General features: G+C 40.2%; 1 protein-coding gene across 1 annotated transcript in view; it reads right to left on the reverse strand.

Annotated features, from left to right (window-relative positions):
- The window catches only part of LOC128664309 (cadherin-related family member 5-like), an 86,411-nt gene that overhangs the window by 37,915 nt on the left and 28,785 nt on the right, over positions 1 to 19,711 (reverse strand). Inside the window, exon 6 of the mRNA XM_053719148.1 lies at positions 9,204 to 9,335. Coding sequence (XP_053575123.1) covers positions 9,204 to 9,335 — 132 coding nt within the window. The remainder of the gene's footprint in view (positions 1 to 9,203; positions 9,336 to 19,711) is intronic.

The following is a 19,711-nucleotide window of genomic DNA, read 5'->3' on the forward strand; positions in this document are numbered from 1 at the left end:
TTTAGGCTACCGCCGGTATTTAGAGTCACTCAAAATAGGGTCTAACGCTCACTTTTCAGCCGCGACTTTTCCATACCGCAGATCCCCTTACGTCAATTGCGTATCCTATCTTTTCAATGGGATCTTCCTAACTCCGGTATTTAGAGTCGTTTCTGAAGTGAGCGTTAGACATCTAACGACAAAACTCCAGCCGCAGGAAAAAAGTCAGTAGTTAAGAGCTTTCTGGGCTAACGCCGGTTCATAAACCTCTTAACTACTGTACTCTAAAGTACACTAACACCCATAAACTACCTATGTACCCCTAAACCGAGGTCCCCCCACATCGCCGCCACTCGATTAAATTTTTTTAACCCCTAATCTGCCGACCGCCACCTACGTTATCCTTATGTACCCCTAATCTGCTGCCCCTAACACCGCCGACCCCTGTATTATATTTATTAACCCCTAATCTGCCCCCCACAACATCGCCGCCAGCTACCTACACTTATTAACCCCTAATCTGCCGTCCGCACGCCGCCGCCAGCTACATTATCCCTATGTACCCCTAATCTGCTGCCCCTAACACCGCCGACCCCTATATTATATTTATTAACCCCTAATCAGCCCCCCACAACGTCGCCTCCACCTGCCTACACTTATTAACCCCTAATCTGCTGAGCGGACCTGAGCGCTACTATAATAAAGTTATTAACCCCTAATCCGCCTCACTAACCCTATAATAAATAGTATTAACCCCTAATCTGCCCTCCCTAACATCGCCGACACCTAACTTCAATTATTAACCCCTAATCTGCCGACCGGAGCTCACCGCTATTCTAATAAATGTATTAACCCCTAAAGCTAAGTCTAACCCTAACACTAACACCCCCCTAAGTTAAATATAATTTAAATCTAACTAAATAAATTAACTCTTATTAAATAAATTATTCCTATTTAAAGCTAAATACTTACCTGTAAAATAAATCCTAATATAGCTACAATATAAATTATATTTATATTATAGCTATTTTAGGATTTATATTTATTTTACAGGTAATTTTGTATTTATTTTAACCAGGTACAATAGCTATTAAATAGTTAAGAACTATTTAATAGCTAAAATAGTTAAAATAATTACAAATTTACCTGTAAAAGAAATCCTAAACTAAGTTACAATTAAAACTAACACTATACTATCAATAAATTAATTAAATAAACTACCTACAATTACCTACAATTAACCTAACACTACACTATCAATAAATTAATTAAATACAATTCCTACAAATAAATACAATTAAATAAACTTGCTAAAGTACAAAAAATAAAAAAGAACTAAGTTACAAAAAAAAAAAAAAATATCTACAAACATAAGAAAAATATTACAACAATTTTAAACTAATTACACCTACTCTAAGCCCCCTAATAAAACAACAAAGCCCCCCAAAATAAAAAATGCCCTACCCTATTCTAAATTACTAAAGTTAAAAGCTCTTTTACCTTACCAGCCCTGAACAGGGCCCTTTGCGGGGCATGCCCCAAGAAGTTCAGCTCTTTTGCCTGTAAAAAAAAAACATACAATACCCCCCCCCCCAACATTACAACCACCCACATACCCCTAATCTAACCCAAACCCCCCTTAAATAAACCTAACACTAAGCCCCTGATGATCATCCTACCTTGTCTTCACCTCACCAGGTATCACCGATCCGTCCTGGCTCCAAAATCTTCATCCAACCCAAGCGGGGGTTGGCGATCCATCATCCAGAAGAGGCTCCAAAGTCTTCATCCTATCCGGGAAGAAGAGGCGATCCGGACCGGCATCTTGATCCAAGCGGCATCTTCTATCTTCATCCGATGACGACCGGCTCCATCCTGAAGACCTCCACCGCGGACCCATCTTCTTCCGGCGACGTCCAACTGCAGAATGACGGTTCCTTTAAGGGACGTCATCCAAGATGGCGTCCCTCGAATTCCGATTGGCTGATAGGATTCTATCAGCCAATTGGAATTAAGGTAGGAATATTCTGATTGGCTGATGGAATCAGCCAATCAGAATCAAGTTCAATCCGATTGGCTGATCCAATCAGCCAATCAGATTGAGCTCGCATTCTACTGGCTGATCGGAACAGCCAATAGAATGCGAGCTCAATCTGATTGGCTGATTGGATCAGCCAATCGGATTGAACTTGATTCTGATTGGCTGATTCCATCAGCCAATCAGAATATTCCTACCTTAATTCCGATTGGCTGATAGAATCCTATCAGCCAATCGGAATTCGAGGGACGCCATCTTGGATGACGTCATTTAAAGGAACCGTCATTCGTCGTTCAGTCGTCGGCCAGGATGGATGTTCCGCGGTGGAGGTCTTCAGGATGCTGCCGCTTCGCTCCGGATGGATGTCGCTTGGATGAAGACTTCAATCGGATGGAAGAACTCTTCTGCCCCGCTTGGATGAAGACTTCAGCCGGATCATGGACCTCTTCAGCCCCCCGCTTGGGCTTGGATCAGGACATCGGAGGAGCTCTTCTGGACCGATCGGTGAACCTGGTATGGTGAAGACAAGGTAGGATGATCATCAGGGGCTTAGTGTTAGGTTTATTTAAGGGGGGTTTGGGTTAGATTAGGGGTATGTGGGTGGTGGGTTGTAATGTTGGGGGGCTTGGGTATTGTATGTTTTTTTTTTACAGGCAAAAGAGCTGTATTTCTTGGGGCATGCCCCGCAAAGGGCCCTGTTCAGGGCTGGTAAGGTAAAAGAGCTTTGAACTGTAGTAATTTAGAATAGGGTAGGGCATTTTTTTATTTTGGGGGGCTTTGTTATTTTATTAGGGGGCTTAGAGTAGGTGTAATTAGTTTAAAATTGTTGTAATATTTTTCTAATGTTTGTAAATATATTTTTATTTTTTGTAACTTAGTTCTTTTTTATTTTTTGTACTTTAGCTAGTTTATTTAATTGTATTTATTTGTAGCAATTGTATTTAATTAATTTATTGATAGTGTAGTGTTAGGTTAATTGTAGGTAATTGTAGGTAGTTTATTTAATTAATTTATTGATAGTCTAGTGTTAGGTTTATTTGTAACTTAGGTTAGGATTTCTTTTACAGGCAAATTTGTAATTATTTTAACTATTTTAGATATTAAATAGTTCTTAACTATTTAATAGCTATTGTACCTGGTTAAAATAAATACAAAGTTACCTGTAAAATAAATATAAATCCTAAAATAGCTATAATATAATTATAATTTATATTGTAGCTATATTAGGATTTATTTTACAGGTAAGTATTTAGCTTTAAATAGGAATAATTTATTTAATAAGAGTTAATTAATTTCGTTAGATTTAAATTATATTTAACTTAGGGGGGTGTTAGTATTAGGGTTAGACTTAGCTTTAGGGGTTAATACATTTATTAGAATAGCGGCGAGATTCGGTCGGCAGATTAGGGGTTAATAATTGAAGTTAGGTGTCGGCGATGTTAGGGAGGGCAGATTAGGGGTTAATACTATTTATGATAGGGTTAGTGAGGCGGATTAGGGGTTAATAACTTTATTATAATAGCGGTGCGGTCCGGTCGGCAGATTAGGGGTTAATAAGTGTAGGCAGGTGGAGGCGACGTTGTGGGGGGCAAATTAGGGGTTAATAAGCATAATATAGGGGTCGGCGATGTTAGGGCAGCAGATTAGGGGTACATAGGGATAATGTAAGTAGCGGCGGTTTACGGAGCGGCAGATTAGGGGTTAATAATAATATGCAGGGGTCAGCGATAGCGAGGGCGGCAGATTAGGGGTTAATAAGTGTAAGGTTAGGGGTGTTTAGACTCGGGGTACATGTTAGAGTGTTAAGTGCAGACGTCGGAAGGGTTACCGCATAGCAAACAATGGGGCTGCATTAGGAGCTGAACGCGGCTTTTTTGCAGGTGTTAGGTTTTTTTTCAGCTCAAACAGCCCCATTGTTTCCTATGGGAGAATCGTGCACGAGCACGTTTTTGAGGCTGGCCGTGTCCGTAAGCAACTCTGGTATCGAGAGTTGAAGCTGCGTTAAAAATGCTCTACGCTCCTTTTTTGGAGCCTAACGCAGCCTTTATGTGGACTCTCGATACCAGAGTTATTTTTATGGTGCGGCCAGTAAAACGCGGGCGTTAGTTTTTCGGGTCGTTACCGACAAAACTCTAAATCTAGCCGTAAGAATCTAAAAAACAGTATCGCTTATGGACAATTTTTACGATTACGTAGGACATGTTCAGACACCCATACATTCAACAAACAAGCCTCAGAGATGATGGAAAGATTTCTAGCAAGGGGCTATTCGAAAAGGACTTTGAAGAACGCAAGACATCGGGCATTGATGCAGGAAAGATCTAATCTTCTTTATAGTCAAAAGATCCAACCCCCTGTGGACAGCAACGTGCGGTTTATAACCAAATTTAATTCCCATTGGGATAAATTGAAAATGATACTTAAAAATAACTGGCATTTGCTGACTCAGGACGAGGACCTGTCTGATTGTATTGAAGATTTTCCGTCTATGACCGCACGGAGAACGAATAACCTTAAGGACCTGTTGGTCAAAAGTGAATTTGTTAAATCAGCACCTCAAAATTGGCTAGTAAGCCACTCTCAAAGCATAGTAGGATGCTCTCCCTGTGGTCATTGTGCGGCTTGTTCTTTTGTCAAAAGAACAAAAAATTTTGAAACCACCACACAGAGAAATTACCAGATTAGATCTTTCATCAATTGCTCTAGCACGGGTATTATCTATCTTCTATCTTGCACTTGTCCTTGTTTTTATGTAGGTAAAACCCAAAGGGAATTCAGAACAAGAATTTATGAACATCGCGATGATATTAAAAATGTAGATGTAGATAGCCCAATTGCAAGACATTTTGCTAGATACCATGACTCCAAACTTGATGGTTTGGAGTTTATAGGAATTGAAAAGGTGAACCCACATAGAAGAGGAGGGGATATTGACACCATCCTCCTCCAAAAAGAGGCACGGTGGATTTACCATCTTAAAACCCTGTCCCCTATTGGACTAAACGAAAAATTGGAGTTTGTATCTTTTCTCCCTAAAAAATAGATCCACTGTGTTTATGTATCAATATATCCGCTCTTCATTTTAAATGTAATTCATTATGTCCACATTTTGATGTGGTCTGTGCACCAGCGTTGCCTTCCTCCTTGCTCTCAGATACTTGGTGCCACCCTGTATGGCCGGCCCAGTTCCCCACACACGATTATGAAGTGGGGGTACAAAATTATTGGAATTTGATTAAAAAAAATTAATTGCTTATTTAAAATAGTATTTGATATATGTGTAACTAATATTCACTTATTATCATCTTGTCTATCAACTAGCCACTGCACGCAATGTTGAAATTAAATTGTTTAGTAGTATGGTTAACTACTGTCTATTAATCTATCTAACATAGGTTTTATTTATTATTTGTTACTATTTTATTAGTTATTATTTTTTCTTTTTTTTTCTTTTTCTTTTTTCTTTTTTGATGATAAGTATTTGTCCTTGTGTTTTTGTCTGTTTGTTTTGCATGGATTGGTATCAGTTTATAATGTTATCCTAATGCTATGCCTGTTTATTACATTTATGGCGATTCCCCTTTAAGATTGGTGATCTGAAATTACAAGGTGGCCGCTTTAAGGCATAGTAATGTACGCATTGGTTTAACAGTTTGACTATCAATAAAAAGAGACGCTATGACGTGAAACGTCACAAACCGGAAGAAGCTCCCTTCTGCAGATCGGGAGTGAAACGCGCAATAGGACGCGTCGGTGAGCAGCGTGGATGCAGAACAGCATATTCCAGTATGAGTGACTTGTGGTCTCTGCCGGTCAGAGAGTTGGTGGTCGGTTGTGTGAAGCGGTCGCGAGTATAATCTGGAGGATCGCATGAGTGATCAGCATCAGGGGCTTTGAGTATTGTATTGTGCCTTCCATGTGCCTTACCTTCTTGTTATATACTCGCCCCCATCAGGAACTTTCATTTGAACTTTTATTTGCAACACGTCCGCCACACTTCTCCACCTATTTGTTATTTGACATTCTGGCTGCTGTTTTGTCCTTTTATTTTACACCTGCAACTTTACCTAAGTCACTGGATGTATGGTCATCTCCATCATTAACCATTTAATTCATTCAACTCATCTTTTTATTCATCATCCATATTAATGAACAGTTCATATTGATTATTCCTTGTCATCAGCATCAGTCATTCATTCACCGCATTGATTTGCTGTCATGTCATGTCATTTTCCATCTTCATAAGATAGTTTGCTGCCATGAACTTTTATTTGCCGGCTTAGGTTTAGTTCTGTGTTGCAAGTGGGGCCCATGTGAATTGTCTGTTTGTCCATTGTGTGTAAATGTGGGGGTGTTGGTATGTGTTTTTTGCTGCTGTATTTCTTAATTGATATTTACTAAAGCAATTAGTTGTTGTTTGATTATTTAGAAATTTGTTATTTAATAAATTGCACTTTCTTTTGATTTACTTGAGTACTTAATTTATTATTATAGTGTGTTTTGCTTTATATCCTGGTCTTTGAACTGCATCTTAATTTGGTGCAGTTCTGTCTCTCTCCTCTATATCCAATATGTCTGCTACTTGTTATTGTCAAGCAATATGTCTGCTACTTGTTATTGTCAAGCAATATGTCTGCTACTTGTTATTGTCAGGCAATATGTCTGCTATATGTTATTGTCAGGCAATATGTGTGCTACTTGTTATTGTCAAGCAATATGTCTGCTACTTGTTATTGTCAGGCAATATGTCTGCTACTTGTTATTCTCAGGCAATATGTCTGCTACTTGTTATTGTCAGGCAATATGTCTGCTACTTGTTATTGTCAGGTAATATGTCTGCTACTTGTCATTGTCAGGCAATATGTCTGCTATATGTCATTGTCAGGCAATATGTCTGCTACTTGTCATTGTCAGGCAATATGTCTGCTACTTGTTATTGTCAGGTAATATGTCTGCTACTTGTTATTGTCAAGCAATATGTCTGCTACTTGTTATTGTCAGGCAATATGTCTGCTACTTGTTATTCTCAGGCAATATGTCTGCTACTTGTTATTGTCAGGCAATATGTCTGCTACTTGTTATTCTCAGGCAATATGTCTGCTACTTGTTATTGTCAGGCAATATGTCTGCTACTTGTTATTGTCAGGCAATATGTCTGCTACTTGTTATTGTCAGGCAATATGTCTGCTACTTGTTATTCTCAGGCAATATGTCTGCTACTTGTTATTCTCAGGCAATATGTATGCTACTTGTTATTGTCATGCAATATGTCTGCTACTTGTCATTGTCAGGCAATATGTCTGCTATATGTCATTGTCAGGCAATATGTCTGCTACTTGTCATTGTCAGGTAATATGTCTGCTACTTGTCATTGTCAGGCAATATGTCTGCTACTTGTCATTGTCAGGTAATATGTCTGCTACTTGTCATTGTCAGGCAATATGTCTGCTACATGTCATTGTCAGGCAATATGTCTGCTACTTGTTATTGTCAGGCAATATGTCTGCTACTTGTTATTCTCAGGCAATATGTCTGCTGCCTGTTATTCTCAGGCAATATGTCTGCTGCTTGTTATTGTCAGGCAATATGTCTGCTACTTGTTATTCTCAGGCAATATGTCTGCTACTTGTTATTCTCAGGCAATATGTCTGCTGCCTGTTATTCTCAGGCAATATGTCTGCTGCTTGTTATTGTCAGGCAATATGTCTGCTACTTGTTATTCTCAGGCAATATGTCTGCTATATGTCATTGTCAGGTAATATGTCTGCTGCTTGTTATTGTCAGGCAATATGTCTGCTACTTGTTATTCTCAGGCAATATGTCTGCTGCTTGTTATTCTCAGGCAATATGTCTGCTACTTGTTATTGTCAGGCAATATGTCTGCTACTTGTTATTGTCAGGCAATATGTCTGCTACTTGTTATTGTCAGGCAATATGTCTGCTGCTTGTTATTGTCAGGCAATATGTCTGCTACATGTCACTCTCAGGCAATATGTCTGCTACTTGCCATTTTCAGGCAATATGTCTGCTACTTGTCATTCTCTGGCAATATGTCTGCTACTTGTTATTGTCAGGCAATATGTCTGCTACTTGTTATTGTCAGACAATATGTCTGCTGCTTGTTATTCTCAGGCAATATGTCTGCTACATGTTATTCTCAGGCAGTATGTCTGCTACTTGTTATTGTCAGGCAATATGTCTGCTACTTGTTATTGTCAGACAATATGTCTGCTGCTTGTTATTCTCAGGCAATATGTCTGCTACATGTTATTCTCAGGCAATATGTCTGCTACATGTCATTCTCAGGCAATATGTCTGCTACTTGCCATTTTCAGGCAATATGTCTGCTACTTGTCATTCTCTGGCAATATGTCTGCTACTTGTTATTGTCAGGCAATATGTCTGCTATATGTCATTGTCAGGCAATATGTCTGCTACTTGTTATTGTCAGGCAATATGTCTGCTACTTGTCATTGTCAGGCAATATGTCTGTTACTTGTCTTTGTCAGGCAATATGTCTACTACTTGTTATTGTCAGGCTATGAGGCCTACTTATCAAGCCATCAACTTACTTGCATTCGACGGCACCAATACACTCGCCTGACATTGCAGCCGCGGACCAGAATACGCTCTACATATTTATATAAAAAGCTGTCAAAAAGTTGCGCACCAAGTACGGAGCGATGAGCTAAAACAGTCATCGATCTCGCTGCTATTCAGCTTTTTCCCAGCTTTATTTATATACTGCTACTATACTAAACTGTTTAACTCCTATTCCGCTGCTCCCGGACCCCGCCGCTCCTGGAGCCCACCGCCACTATACTAAACTGTTTAACCCCTAAACCTCTGTCCTCCCACATCACTACCACTTACTAAACATATTAACCCCTAAACCGCCAGCCCCCAACACATTGCCATAAATTAAATTAACCTATTAACCCCTAAACCTAACAATCCACTAACTTTATATAAAATATTAACTCATCCCTATCTTATAATAAATTAAAACTTACCTTTAGATTTAAATTAAACTATATAAAACTATTAATTAACCTTCCCTAACTATTATACTAAAATTACATTAAACTATATTAAACTATTAATTAACCTACCCTAACTATTATACTATAATTATATGTGTCACACATATAGATGATAAGAACATTTTCAGCTCCCAGTTGATCACCTGCAAGTAATAATGTTCTGGTGCTTGCAGCTGATTGGTTTTGGCTATAAGCAACCCACTTGGCGTGATCTGGAACAGCTGGCTGTGATTGGACAAGGAATTGAGACTAAGGCGAATCTGTGGATTGGAAGCCTGAAATAGATAAGAAGAACCTAGAGAGTAAAAACAGGAAACTGAGAAAATTAATATCAAGGAGAAAAAATACAAAAATCATCCTACTAAATACGTAAAAAAACAAAAACAGCAGTTTTGTGTTGATGTATCCAATAGACCAAGATTTCAAAGTTTGTAGTAATTTGTATAAATTATAGCCTTCTAGTTAATTAATATCTAACGGCTAGATTACGAGCTTTGCGCTATGAGCGGCGCGGTGCTAACTTGCAAGTTATTGTCACCGCCCACTTACCTACAGCGCTGGTATTACAGGTTTACAAAAACCTGGTGTTAGCAGGCAATATTGCAGCATAAAGCAAAATTGAGCTCCATACCACACTCCAATGCCAGCGCTGCGGTGAGCTGGTTTTACATGCTCGTGCACGATTTCCCCTTAGACATCAATGGGGAGAGGCGGCTGAAAAAAGCCTAACACCTGCTGAAAAAAAGCCTAACCTGTAAAGCTCCGTAACGCAGCCCACCCACTGCACCTACCTGCCAACTATTGTGTGAGCTAAACAAAACATCTACCATCCCTCACCTACCTGACCTGAAACAGTATGGGCTTATAACCCACATACTCACCATAGGCGACCTACCAAACGTATCCCTCACCTCTCAACATCATGGCACACCTCTTAAGATAGTGTCCTGGAATGTGGGAGGCATAACCTCCCCGGCCAAACGCAATATTATAGATCTAAGACGTCTCCAAACAGACATTGCCCTCTTGCAGGAGACACATCTCACGGAAGTGGAGCACGAGAAATTAAAGAGCAGATGGGTAGACCGGGCCTATTACACCCCCACTGAGGGGCGCAAGAGGGGAGTCATACTGGTTAGAAAGGGGCTGTCAGCCCAAATCAACCCCATCACAATAGACCCAAAAGGTAGATACATCATAGCTAGCCTGCACCTAGATAACCAAACATACATCATATGTAACTTCTACGGCCCCAACCAATTTAGGCCACAATTTTGGCATTCCCTACAAACCTCCCTAGCCTTAAATGCTGACAGGCCGCTATTAGTGGGGGGTGACTTCAATCTATCCCAGGACTTACCGTTAGACTGCAGAGTTGACACACACAAAGAGACAAGAAAAAATCTATGCTAAAAAATGGAAAAAGGAAACAGCAACTATGGCTGCTTTCAAAACATCACTAAACCTCATTGACCTTATGGCACCAGGAGAGACTTCACATGCACTTCTAAAACACACGGGACACTTTCACACATTGACTATTTCTTGTGTTCTAAACAACTGCACACATAGATCCCACAATCTGATATCTCAGACATAATAATCTCAGATCACGCGCCTATATGGCTGCAGCTTGGCCCTCGGACCAGCACTCCCACACAAGGGAACTGGAGATTCCCTACCTACCTATACCACAACATCGAGTTTAGACAACACCTAAAAACTCAGTGGGAAGAATACCACAACTTCAACGCCCAACATTTTACTAACCCGGGTATTTTTTGGGGTGCGTCCAAGGCAGTTATGAGGGGACAAATTACTAGTTTCACCGCCCACTATAATGCTAAATGGAAAAAGGTGGAAACTACAACCACCGCAGAAGTAACAGCCGCATATAACCAGTACCTAGCCCATCCCTCCCTCCAAAACAGAAACAAATTCTATGAGAAAAAGAAATTAAGGGAGGATGCTCTATCCCAACAGGATCACCTCTTTCAAACACATAGAAAAAGCCGATTTTACAGATTTGGTGATAAGACTGGGAGACTGTTGGCCAATGTGGTTAAACTGGCCAATCCCAAATCTATCATTCCCTCTATTCAAACACAGGGGGTACTCCACTCAGACACCAGATCAATTACACCGCACAGCCATGCACACAGAATGACAGAGATTGATTCTGTCACCAAGTTAACCCTCCCTCCCTTAGCTAAGAAAACCTAGAACACCTTAATGCTCCAATTCACGCTTCGGAAGTCCTGAAAGCTATTAAATCAGCTAAATTAGGTAAAACTCGAGGACCTGACAAGATACCAATTGAATATTACAAGCTTTTACAAGCAGAACTAAGCCCTTTACTGGCCCAAACATTTACAGCTTACCTAAAGGGCACAGCAACCCCCCCAGCTGATTTCACGGATACACTTATGTGCTTAATTCTGAAGCCAGACAGGGATCCGACGACTCCTGCCTCCTATAGGCCATTAGCGCTCTTGAATAATGAATATAAACTTTTCACAGCTATATTAGCGAGCAGACTAGCTGCTGTATTAGGCATAGTTATTCATAAAGACCAAACAGGCTTCATGAAACACTGCTCCTCAGTCACTAACATACATAAGACACTGGCACTTATAGACTACTACTGGCAAGGAAGAAAGTGCAATCAAAATAAAGCTGAAGCACTCCCAGAGGCATGCCTTCTCTCTGTCGACGCGGAAAAGGCGTTCAACAGAGTGGAGTGGGACCATCTATTGACCACCCTAGAAAAATTTGGCATCAATGGTAGGCTGACCATATTGCCGCTTTAAAAAGGGACACATATGAAAAATACATATGTCAGGGCTGTTTTCAGGGCTGTTTAAAGAAATGGTTTTGTATAAGAACCCTCACATATGTATTTTTCATATGTGTTCCTTCTTAAAGCGGCAATATGGTCAGCCTAATCAATGGAGACTTCCACAATCTCATACAAAAACTATACTATAATCCACGCACCTCCATAATAGTAAATGGAGAAGTGTCCCAGCCTTTCTCCCTCAAAAGAGGCACCAGACAGGGATGCCCTCTTTCACCCCTCCTGTTCAATCTAGCCATAGAACCCCTAGCCATATACATAAGAAACAAGATACCAGCAATAAAAGTAGGGACTCGTCCCATGCACCTGTCTTTATACGCTGATGACTTACTCCTATACGTAATTAACCCAAGCATCACTATACCCACACTTGCCTCCATATTCTAGCAGTTTGGAGTAATTTCAGGATACAAAGTAAACCTGGACAAATCGGAACTGATATACCTTACTAAACCACAACCCTCCACACCCATACAAAACATTCTCAAGGTTACAGACGGTTCTTTTAAGTATCTGGGCATTCGCCTACATGTTAATCCACACCTAATCTACAAATTGAACATCCCCCCAGTGATTGCACGGATCCGCTCGTTGCTGATGAGCTGGGCTAAGTTACCAATGTCCTTATCAGGTCGGGTGAACCTCATTAAAATGATGGCAATGCCCAAACTGCTATACCCCCTGCAATTGCAAGTTACTAACACAAAATGACCTAAAGAACATTTCTAGTGCTTTCAGTAATTTCGTGTGGAACTCGAAAAAACATAGAATCAGCAGAACAAAACTAGCCTTACCAATTAACAAAGGGGGATTGAAACTCCCGAACGTTGAGTGGTATAATTGGGCGACGCTGACAAAAATAGTCTTTGACGGGCTGGCACACACATCAGTCTTTAACGACGAAAAGCTCAAGAAATCTCTGGCCCACCCACTCCACTTGGCTTTCTTACCTCACACTCCCCTTCATACCCTTCCTACCCAAATCAAAGACAACATCCTATTCAAAGATCCACTCAGGGCATGGGCAAAACTGTGTAAATGGTGGAAGCTTTCTAGTAAAATCACTAAACACCTCCCATTACAGGGCAATCCTACTTTTCTCCCGGGCATGACCACACAAATTTTCGCCCTATGGGAGGAGAAAGGGTTAAGTGCAATCTTACAACTAATAGACCCACTCACTGACAAACCATTCCCGCTAGCACACCTACAGGACAAATTTGACCTCCCTAGACATAGTACATTCGCATACCTCGAATCCACTCACTACGCCCGCAAATTGTTGTCTGAAGGACTCAGTGGTAGGGCCACCTCCCCAATAGACAATATCTGCTCCCTAACTAAACAAGGGTCACACTCTATTTCATACATCTATAGCTTAATCATGGAGCACAAAACTGCTGAGATCTTACAACAGCTAAGTGCCAAATGGAAGCACAACACAGACCTTGACATTAGCGAGGACATCATGTCAAACAGATTTCAACTAGTAGCTAGTAGCACATTAGCGATGAACAATAGGGAGATGCACCTCAAATTCATACACCTAAGTTACATCACCCCCCAACTGAGAGCCAAATGGGTTACGGGTGCACTAGACACATGCCTTAAATGCTCCTCACCTAAACCAGATATTACGCATTTGTTCTGGAGCTGCCCCAAAATAGCCCAGTACTGGAGTAAGATCCAATTCTGGTTAAAAAAGAACTGTGGCGCAACGCCGGTCTTATCAATTCAGGATGCTTTTTTTCTTAGGGGACACACACAGAGTGCTCCACAGGACCGCTTCCTGAACACTGCCATTCTAATAGCTAGGAAACTGATACTAAAACATTGGATCTCTAACAAGCCACCACACATAACACAAATTACTAATCTTCTACACACGCAACTATTGATTGAGCAGGCAGATGTTAAAGGAGATCTAGAGAGAAGAATCAAAGCTTTTTTTACAAAGTGGGAACTCTATTTATCATCTAAGCCTGCTAACATCTACACACAGATACTGTCGCCCTTCGCCAGTAGCACGTTTATTATGACGGAACGACTAAGGGGCAATTGGCCCGCAAGACATCCAAGTGACCTCTAACAGGACTCGCTCCCCCCCCCCCCTCCATTTCCCTCCCCCCTTCCCAGTCCCTCCGTGTGATGCTATATATTATATGTCAGAACAAGTGATAGAAAAAATACTGGTACCTAGTATCCTCTATTGTAGGACCACTCAGCCTCACACCAAACCTTGGATTCACACAGATTTAACTTATTGGAATCCAGTTATGCTCATTGAACTGAGGGTCACTACTGCAGGGTACAGAGTGAAAACGGAGCTGTCACGCAACAAATTGATAATGATAGATGAATATCAATAGATGGTTTAAGATAGAGAGGAAACTACAGGTATTTATGGTAGATGTTCCTCCAAGCTTGATATAAGATTATCAGAAGAGTCACACAAACACTGCACACATATAAAAGTATATACAGTAGATAGTCACACTCAATCTCACAAGTGGCCAAATATAACATATGAGACAGAGGAGTTATCCCCCAAATGAGATTAAATGGCACACAGAGTAGTAGTGAATGTGTATATATAAGTGTGTTTAAGACAATGTTATGTACTGAGGAGAAAGCACAATATGTGGCAGTTGAGGCTTTATAACATTGCCAATAGTATTAGAAATCTACTGTAAGGTAAGAGCAGCAACTGAGGTGGTAAATTAGGTTTGGTAACTGTTATTCAGGGATATGCAGATTTTGATAAGGCAGTCCTTAATAATGATAACCAAAACAGTCAGATTAGAGTTGCGGTATTTGAGTTAGTAGGTATGACAATTGACAAGCAGTGTCTGGTAACAAGATAGTAATGAGATTTGCAAACATAGGAGTAATGCAGCAGAGGTTAGTATCACAGTCAATTAAGGTAACGGTGTCAAGCAGTAAGCGTAAGTATCATGAAGATTCTCCAGCAAAGGTAATAATGATTATACAGACCAGTTCCTTGAAGAATGTCAGGCAGAGCGTGTGAGCAGCTTGCAGGTTGAACTGTTACCCATATGAGAGAGAGCGCGGAACACGCGCTGGGAGAAACGCTGGGATGCCGGGTGTGACGTCACAGACACCCGGTGTTGCAGCAGGAAAGAACTTAGGCGGTGAATTTTGGTTCCGGTATCGCTGAAAGTAAAGCTGTTTGAAGAGCACCGGAGTAGGAGAGCTGAGGCCAGCAGGACTCAGCTAAACGTTAGTAGCTCAAGAAATAATTTCCCCGGTATAGAGAAAAAAGGCAAGGTCTCTTAGGCAGGAGTCACTGGAACAACTGATGCAAATTACCAAGCAGGGAGAATAGGGAGGAGGGGCCTTAAATAGGGTAGAGGAGTGAAATTTAAAGTGACAGACATGATATGCTAACTTCCCTGACAGGACACCCCCCTCAAGGAGCCGCTCAGCGGATCAAGGGCCTGGACGGTGGGGATTCCTCCGATGAAACAAGGACAGAAGACGCGGAGCCGAGACATTCGTAGCAGGCTCCCAAGAATCCTCCTCCGGACCATATCCCTTCCAACTGACCAAATACTGGAGGTGATTTCGGAAATACCGTGAATCCTGGATGGACCCAATTTCATACTCCATCTCATCTGCCACATGAGTTTGAGAAGGACCCAATGAGGATGTAGCTCTGATAGGACCATAAGGTTTCAAAAGTGAGACGTGAAAGGTTGGATGTATTCTCATGGAAGAAGGTAACAAGAGCGTGACTGCGTTAACATTAATAACCTTCTTAATTTCAAAAGGACCCAAGTAAAGAGAGGCAAGCTTCTTAGATGGAACCTGCAATCTTAAGTTCTTAGTGCTCAACCATACCTTGTCGCCCACCTTATATTCAGGGGGTTTGGAACGTCGTAGATCGTAATGGCGTTTTTGTGTAGCTTGAGCATCATGTAGAATTTGCTTCACACTGGCGAAACCTTTGGACAGGGTGTTGACCTTGTCATTAACAATAGGTATAGGTGAGTTATTAGAAATTTGAATATCGTAAGAAGGATGAAACCCATAGTTAAGAAAAAAAGGAGTGGTTTTAGTGGAGGAGTTAATCATGTTATTATGAGCGAATTCAGCAGTAGATAGAAGTGAATGCCAATTGTCTTGTTCTAGAGAACAATAACAACGAAGATACTGCTCCAGAGCTTGATTTGTTCTCTCAGTCTGCCCGTTGGTTTGTGGGTGAAAGGCTGTACTTAGTTTCTTAGAGATATTGAGAGATTGACAGAGATGGTTCCAAAACCTGGAGGTAAATTGTGAACCTCTGTCAGTAGTGATGGAATTTGGAATACCGTGTAGTTTAACAACATTATCTATAAAAAGGTTAGCTGTTTCAGAAGCAGTTGGTAGACCTCTATGTGGCAAGAAATGTGCCATTTTTGAAAATAGATCAACGACAACCAAAATGGTGTTAAAGTTTGCAGAAGGTGGAAGATCAACAATATAGTCCATGGCAATGTCTACCCATGGTCTTTCAGGTATGGGAAGAGACAAAAGATATCCATAAGGACGTTTATGTTGATGTTTTTTAGTGGTACAGAGTAAACAAGATTGAATATACTTACTAACTGTATCAGTCATATTGGGCCACCAATAAGTCCTTGAAAGAACATGAAGAGTCCTATGCACCCCAGGATGACCCGCTAATATTGAATCATGAGCTGCTGCCAATACCTGATTCCTAAGAGCCAATGGTACATAACATTGGTCATGATGATAGTACAGGTCATCAGAGTGTTTTTCTAAGTTAAGATGTTTTGTTAAAGAATCCTCCTTTTGTTGAAGCTTTAGTGTTTCCAGAAAGTCGTTTGTTAAGCAGATAATCCTATCCGCAGGTATCACAGCACCAGGAGTCAGATGGTTTTGTGGTTTTGGAGGTATACGGGAAAGGGTATCAGCCTTGAAATTCTTTGAGCCTGGACGATAAGTGATCACATAATCAAAACGTGAAAAGAAAAGGCTCCATCGGACTTGGCGAGAAGTCAAAGTCTTATTTGTCTTCAAGTACTCCAGATTACGATGGTCGGTATAGATAGTAATGGGATATTTTGTACCTTCTAGAATATGCCTCCAAAACTCCAAGGCGGATTTGATAGCTAGCAATTCCTTATCTCCAATGCCATAGTTAATTTCAGCTGAATTCATGACACGGGAATAGAACGAAACTGGGTGCAAAGGGTCTTTTTGAGAAACTCTTTGGGACAAAACAGCCCCGATTGCAAATTCAGAAGCATCTACCTCAAGCGTAAAATGACAACTGGGATCTGGGAATTGCAGAATAGGAGCTGAAGTAAATTTGTTTTTAAGAGTAATAAAAGAATCCTCATATAATTCAATAATTTCCCCGGTATAGAGAAAAAAGGCAAGGTCTCTTAGGCAGGAGTCACTGGAACAACTGATGCAAATTACCAAGCAGGGAGAATAGGGAGGAGGGGCCTTAAATAGGGTAGAGGAGTGAAATTTAAAGTGACAGACATGATATGCTAACTTCCCTGACACTCCGCTATTTGGGATCCAGGCGCAAGGAAGGACATACCATACTTCACAAAGGGCGGACCGGGTGCCTCCTCCTCCTCGGTGAATTCAAGTTTCCTGGCCCTCTGCGGCTTCATGAGCTAAACCCTGCTGTCTAGAAATATGGTTTTGATTTGACTATTTAAACTCACTAGGAATGTAATATGTCCCCTCCCCCCACCCCCACCATTCCTCTATACTCTTCACCCCACCCTCCTCCCTGTCCACCCCTCCCCCCCATGCTCAAACAGAAAAATTAAAAAACAACCAGGGCGGGTGTTAACCGCTTTGGGAGTACATCTAACCTCCACCAATCACATGATGTAAGTTTCTTACCAGGATATCATCTGTGTGTAAACTATGTTATTGCCATTTCATGTACATTGTTTCACCTCTCGTTGTGGTTCACCCATTTGGGTCCCCAATGAATAAAGATATATATAAAAAAACAAAATTCCATAGTGCACTCTCCAAAAGATTGAAGATTGAATGCAAGTAAACCTTTTAAAGAGAGAAAATGAAGATAAAAGACCTTTTGTCAAGCTTGTTTAAACCACCAAAAGTTGCTGAACTATCTTTGGATCCATTCTTTGCTTTGCATGCTGGTACCAGCCCCAGAACTGGACTCTGGGTAATCTATGACTGTTTCCTATGATGTATGTCTTCAGAACATAAAGACTATCCTTCTCTGGACTGTGCCTTGCCTGTTGATATTGAGGACCAGTTACGCTGTTACAGAGTCAACCACAATTAAATTAGTGGAGTATTGTTTTAACTTATTTACTTATATTGCTTGTTTTGTATGCTCTTGTATTTGTGTTATTTTTGTTGATCATATTAGTTATAAGAAGTCATATAGTTTTGTCTGCAGAAAAGTATGCCTTATTTGTATTAGTAGAACATTGTAGTTTATGTACTTAAACAAAGTAACCCTTTAGATAAGTGTAACTTTGAACCTTGCAGTATCGTAACCTATTGAACGGCCCACTGAGTATAGAAAATACGTTTGCACCTTTATAGTTTAAAGAAAATGCTGCAATATATCAGAAAATTTTAGACCCTTCACCCTTGTAGAACACAGTGAGGACATGTCTCAGCTAGAAATGTATATTAATTATACAGAGAAATATTTGTTTAGGGAGTAGCATAATTATAGTTATATTGATGGTATATTTTCTACCTACCATGGCTCTTATTGGAGCTGTGTTATGAAAGCAAATGTATTTTATTAATTGGTATGGTATCTGCATAGTAATAAAATACATTTGAAAGCAAATGTATTTTATTAATTGGTATGGTATCTGCAATTTGAATTTTGTAATTCCAGATGTTTGTCAATGAAAGGAGTCATCTTACCATAAAGATGTGTTTACCTTTAAAATATTTTGTAGTTTTAATGATGTTATGATTGTATTCTTTCCTCATACAGGAGTGTGAGAGAATTTAGGTTGCATAAAATAATTAGTAAACTAGTAGTGTTTATATCAGACAAGATTGCTGACTATTAAGATCATAGTTGGAGAATTATAAACATTACAGATAGTAGCTTTGCAGAATAAAGCAACAATAGGTTATTTTATTTTTAGTAGTTCCAAGTGACAGTGTGAAGAAATTCATTTTAAAGAAAATATTTTTATTTTTTATTTTTGTTACAGGGCAGGCCTTAGCATAAGTTTTAGCATAGCCATTCAGCCTCTTGATGAAGTCTAGCAGTTTTCACTTGCTTAGTATTCATGAAGTATCATTTAAATTGTATAGAGAAGCTGTGAGTTATTCTCTGTAAAAGTGTCAATGTATTTAGTTTGTATTATATATCGACAATGTTTTCTGGTTTTAAATGACATAGGATAAGTTAAGCTAAAGGAATTGTGATGCTTACAAAAAAGTTGAAAGAAGTTTTATTTGGACATAATTGTGATTGTATCGGGGTGTGTACTCATCTTGTGCTGTTTTGTTTCCTTCTTAGACTCCTTCTGACTCGAGTGTCTGCTTGCTATGAGGATCAGCTGGCTTTCCTTGTCTACCCCATGAACAAACCATCGGACTTCCTGCATCTACCTGCAGAAGAACATTGGATAAGCACCCCTACTGCAAATGGACTATGTTATGAAGCTAAGTGTCTGAGGAAGGTGGAGCGCTCTAAGAGGACAAAGACTGTTCTTAAAGTGATTAGAGGCCACCTAGAGACATTTGTGCTGTTCCAATGTCATGCTTCACTGTGGAGAATGTACAGAGCAAGAA

Source organism: Bombina bombina, chromosome 6, assembly GCF_027579735.1.
Source record: "Bombina bombina isolate aBomBom1 chromosome 6, aBomBom1.pri, whole genome shotgun sequence".
Lineage (NCBI taxonomy): Eukaryota > Metazoa > Chordata > Amphibia > Anura > Bombinatoridae > Bombina > Bombina bombina.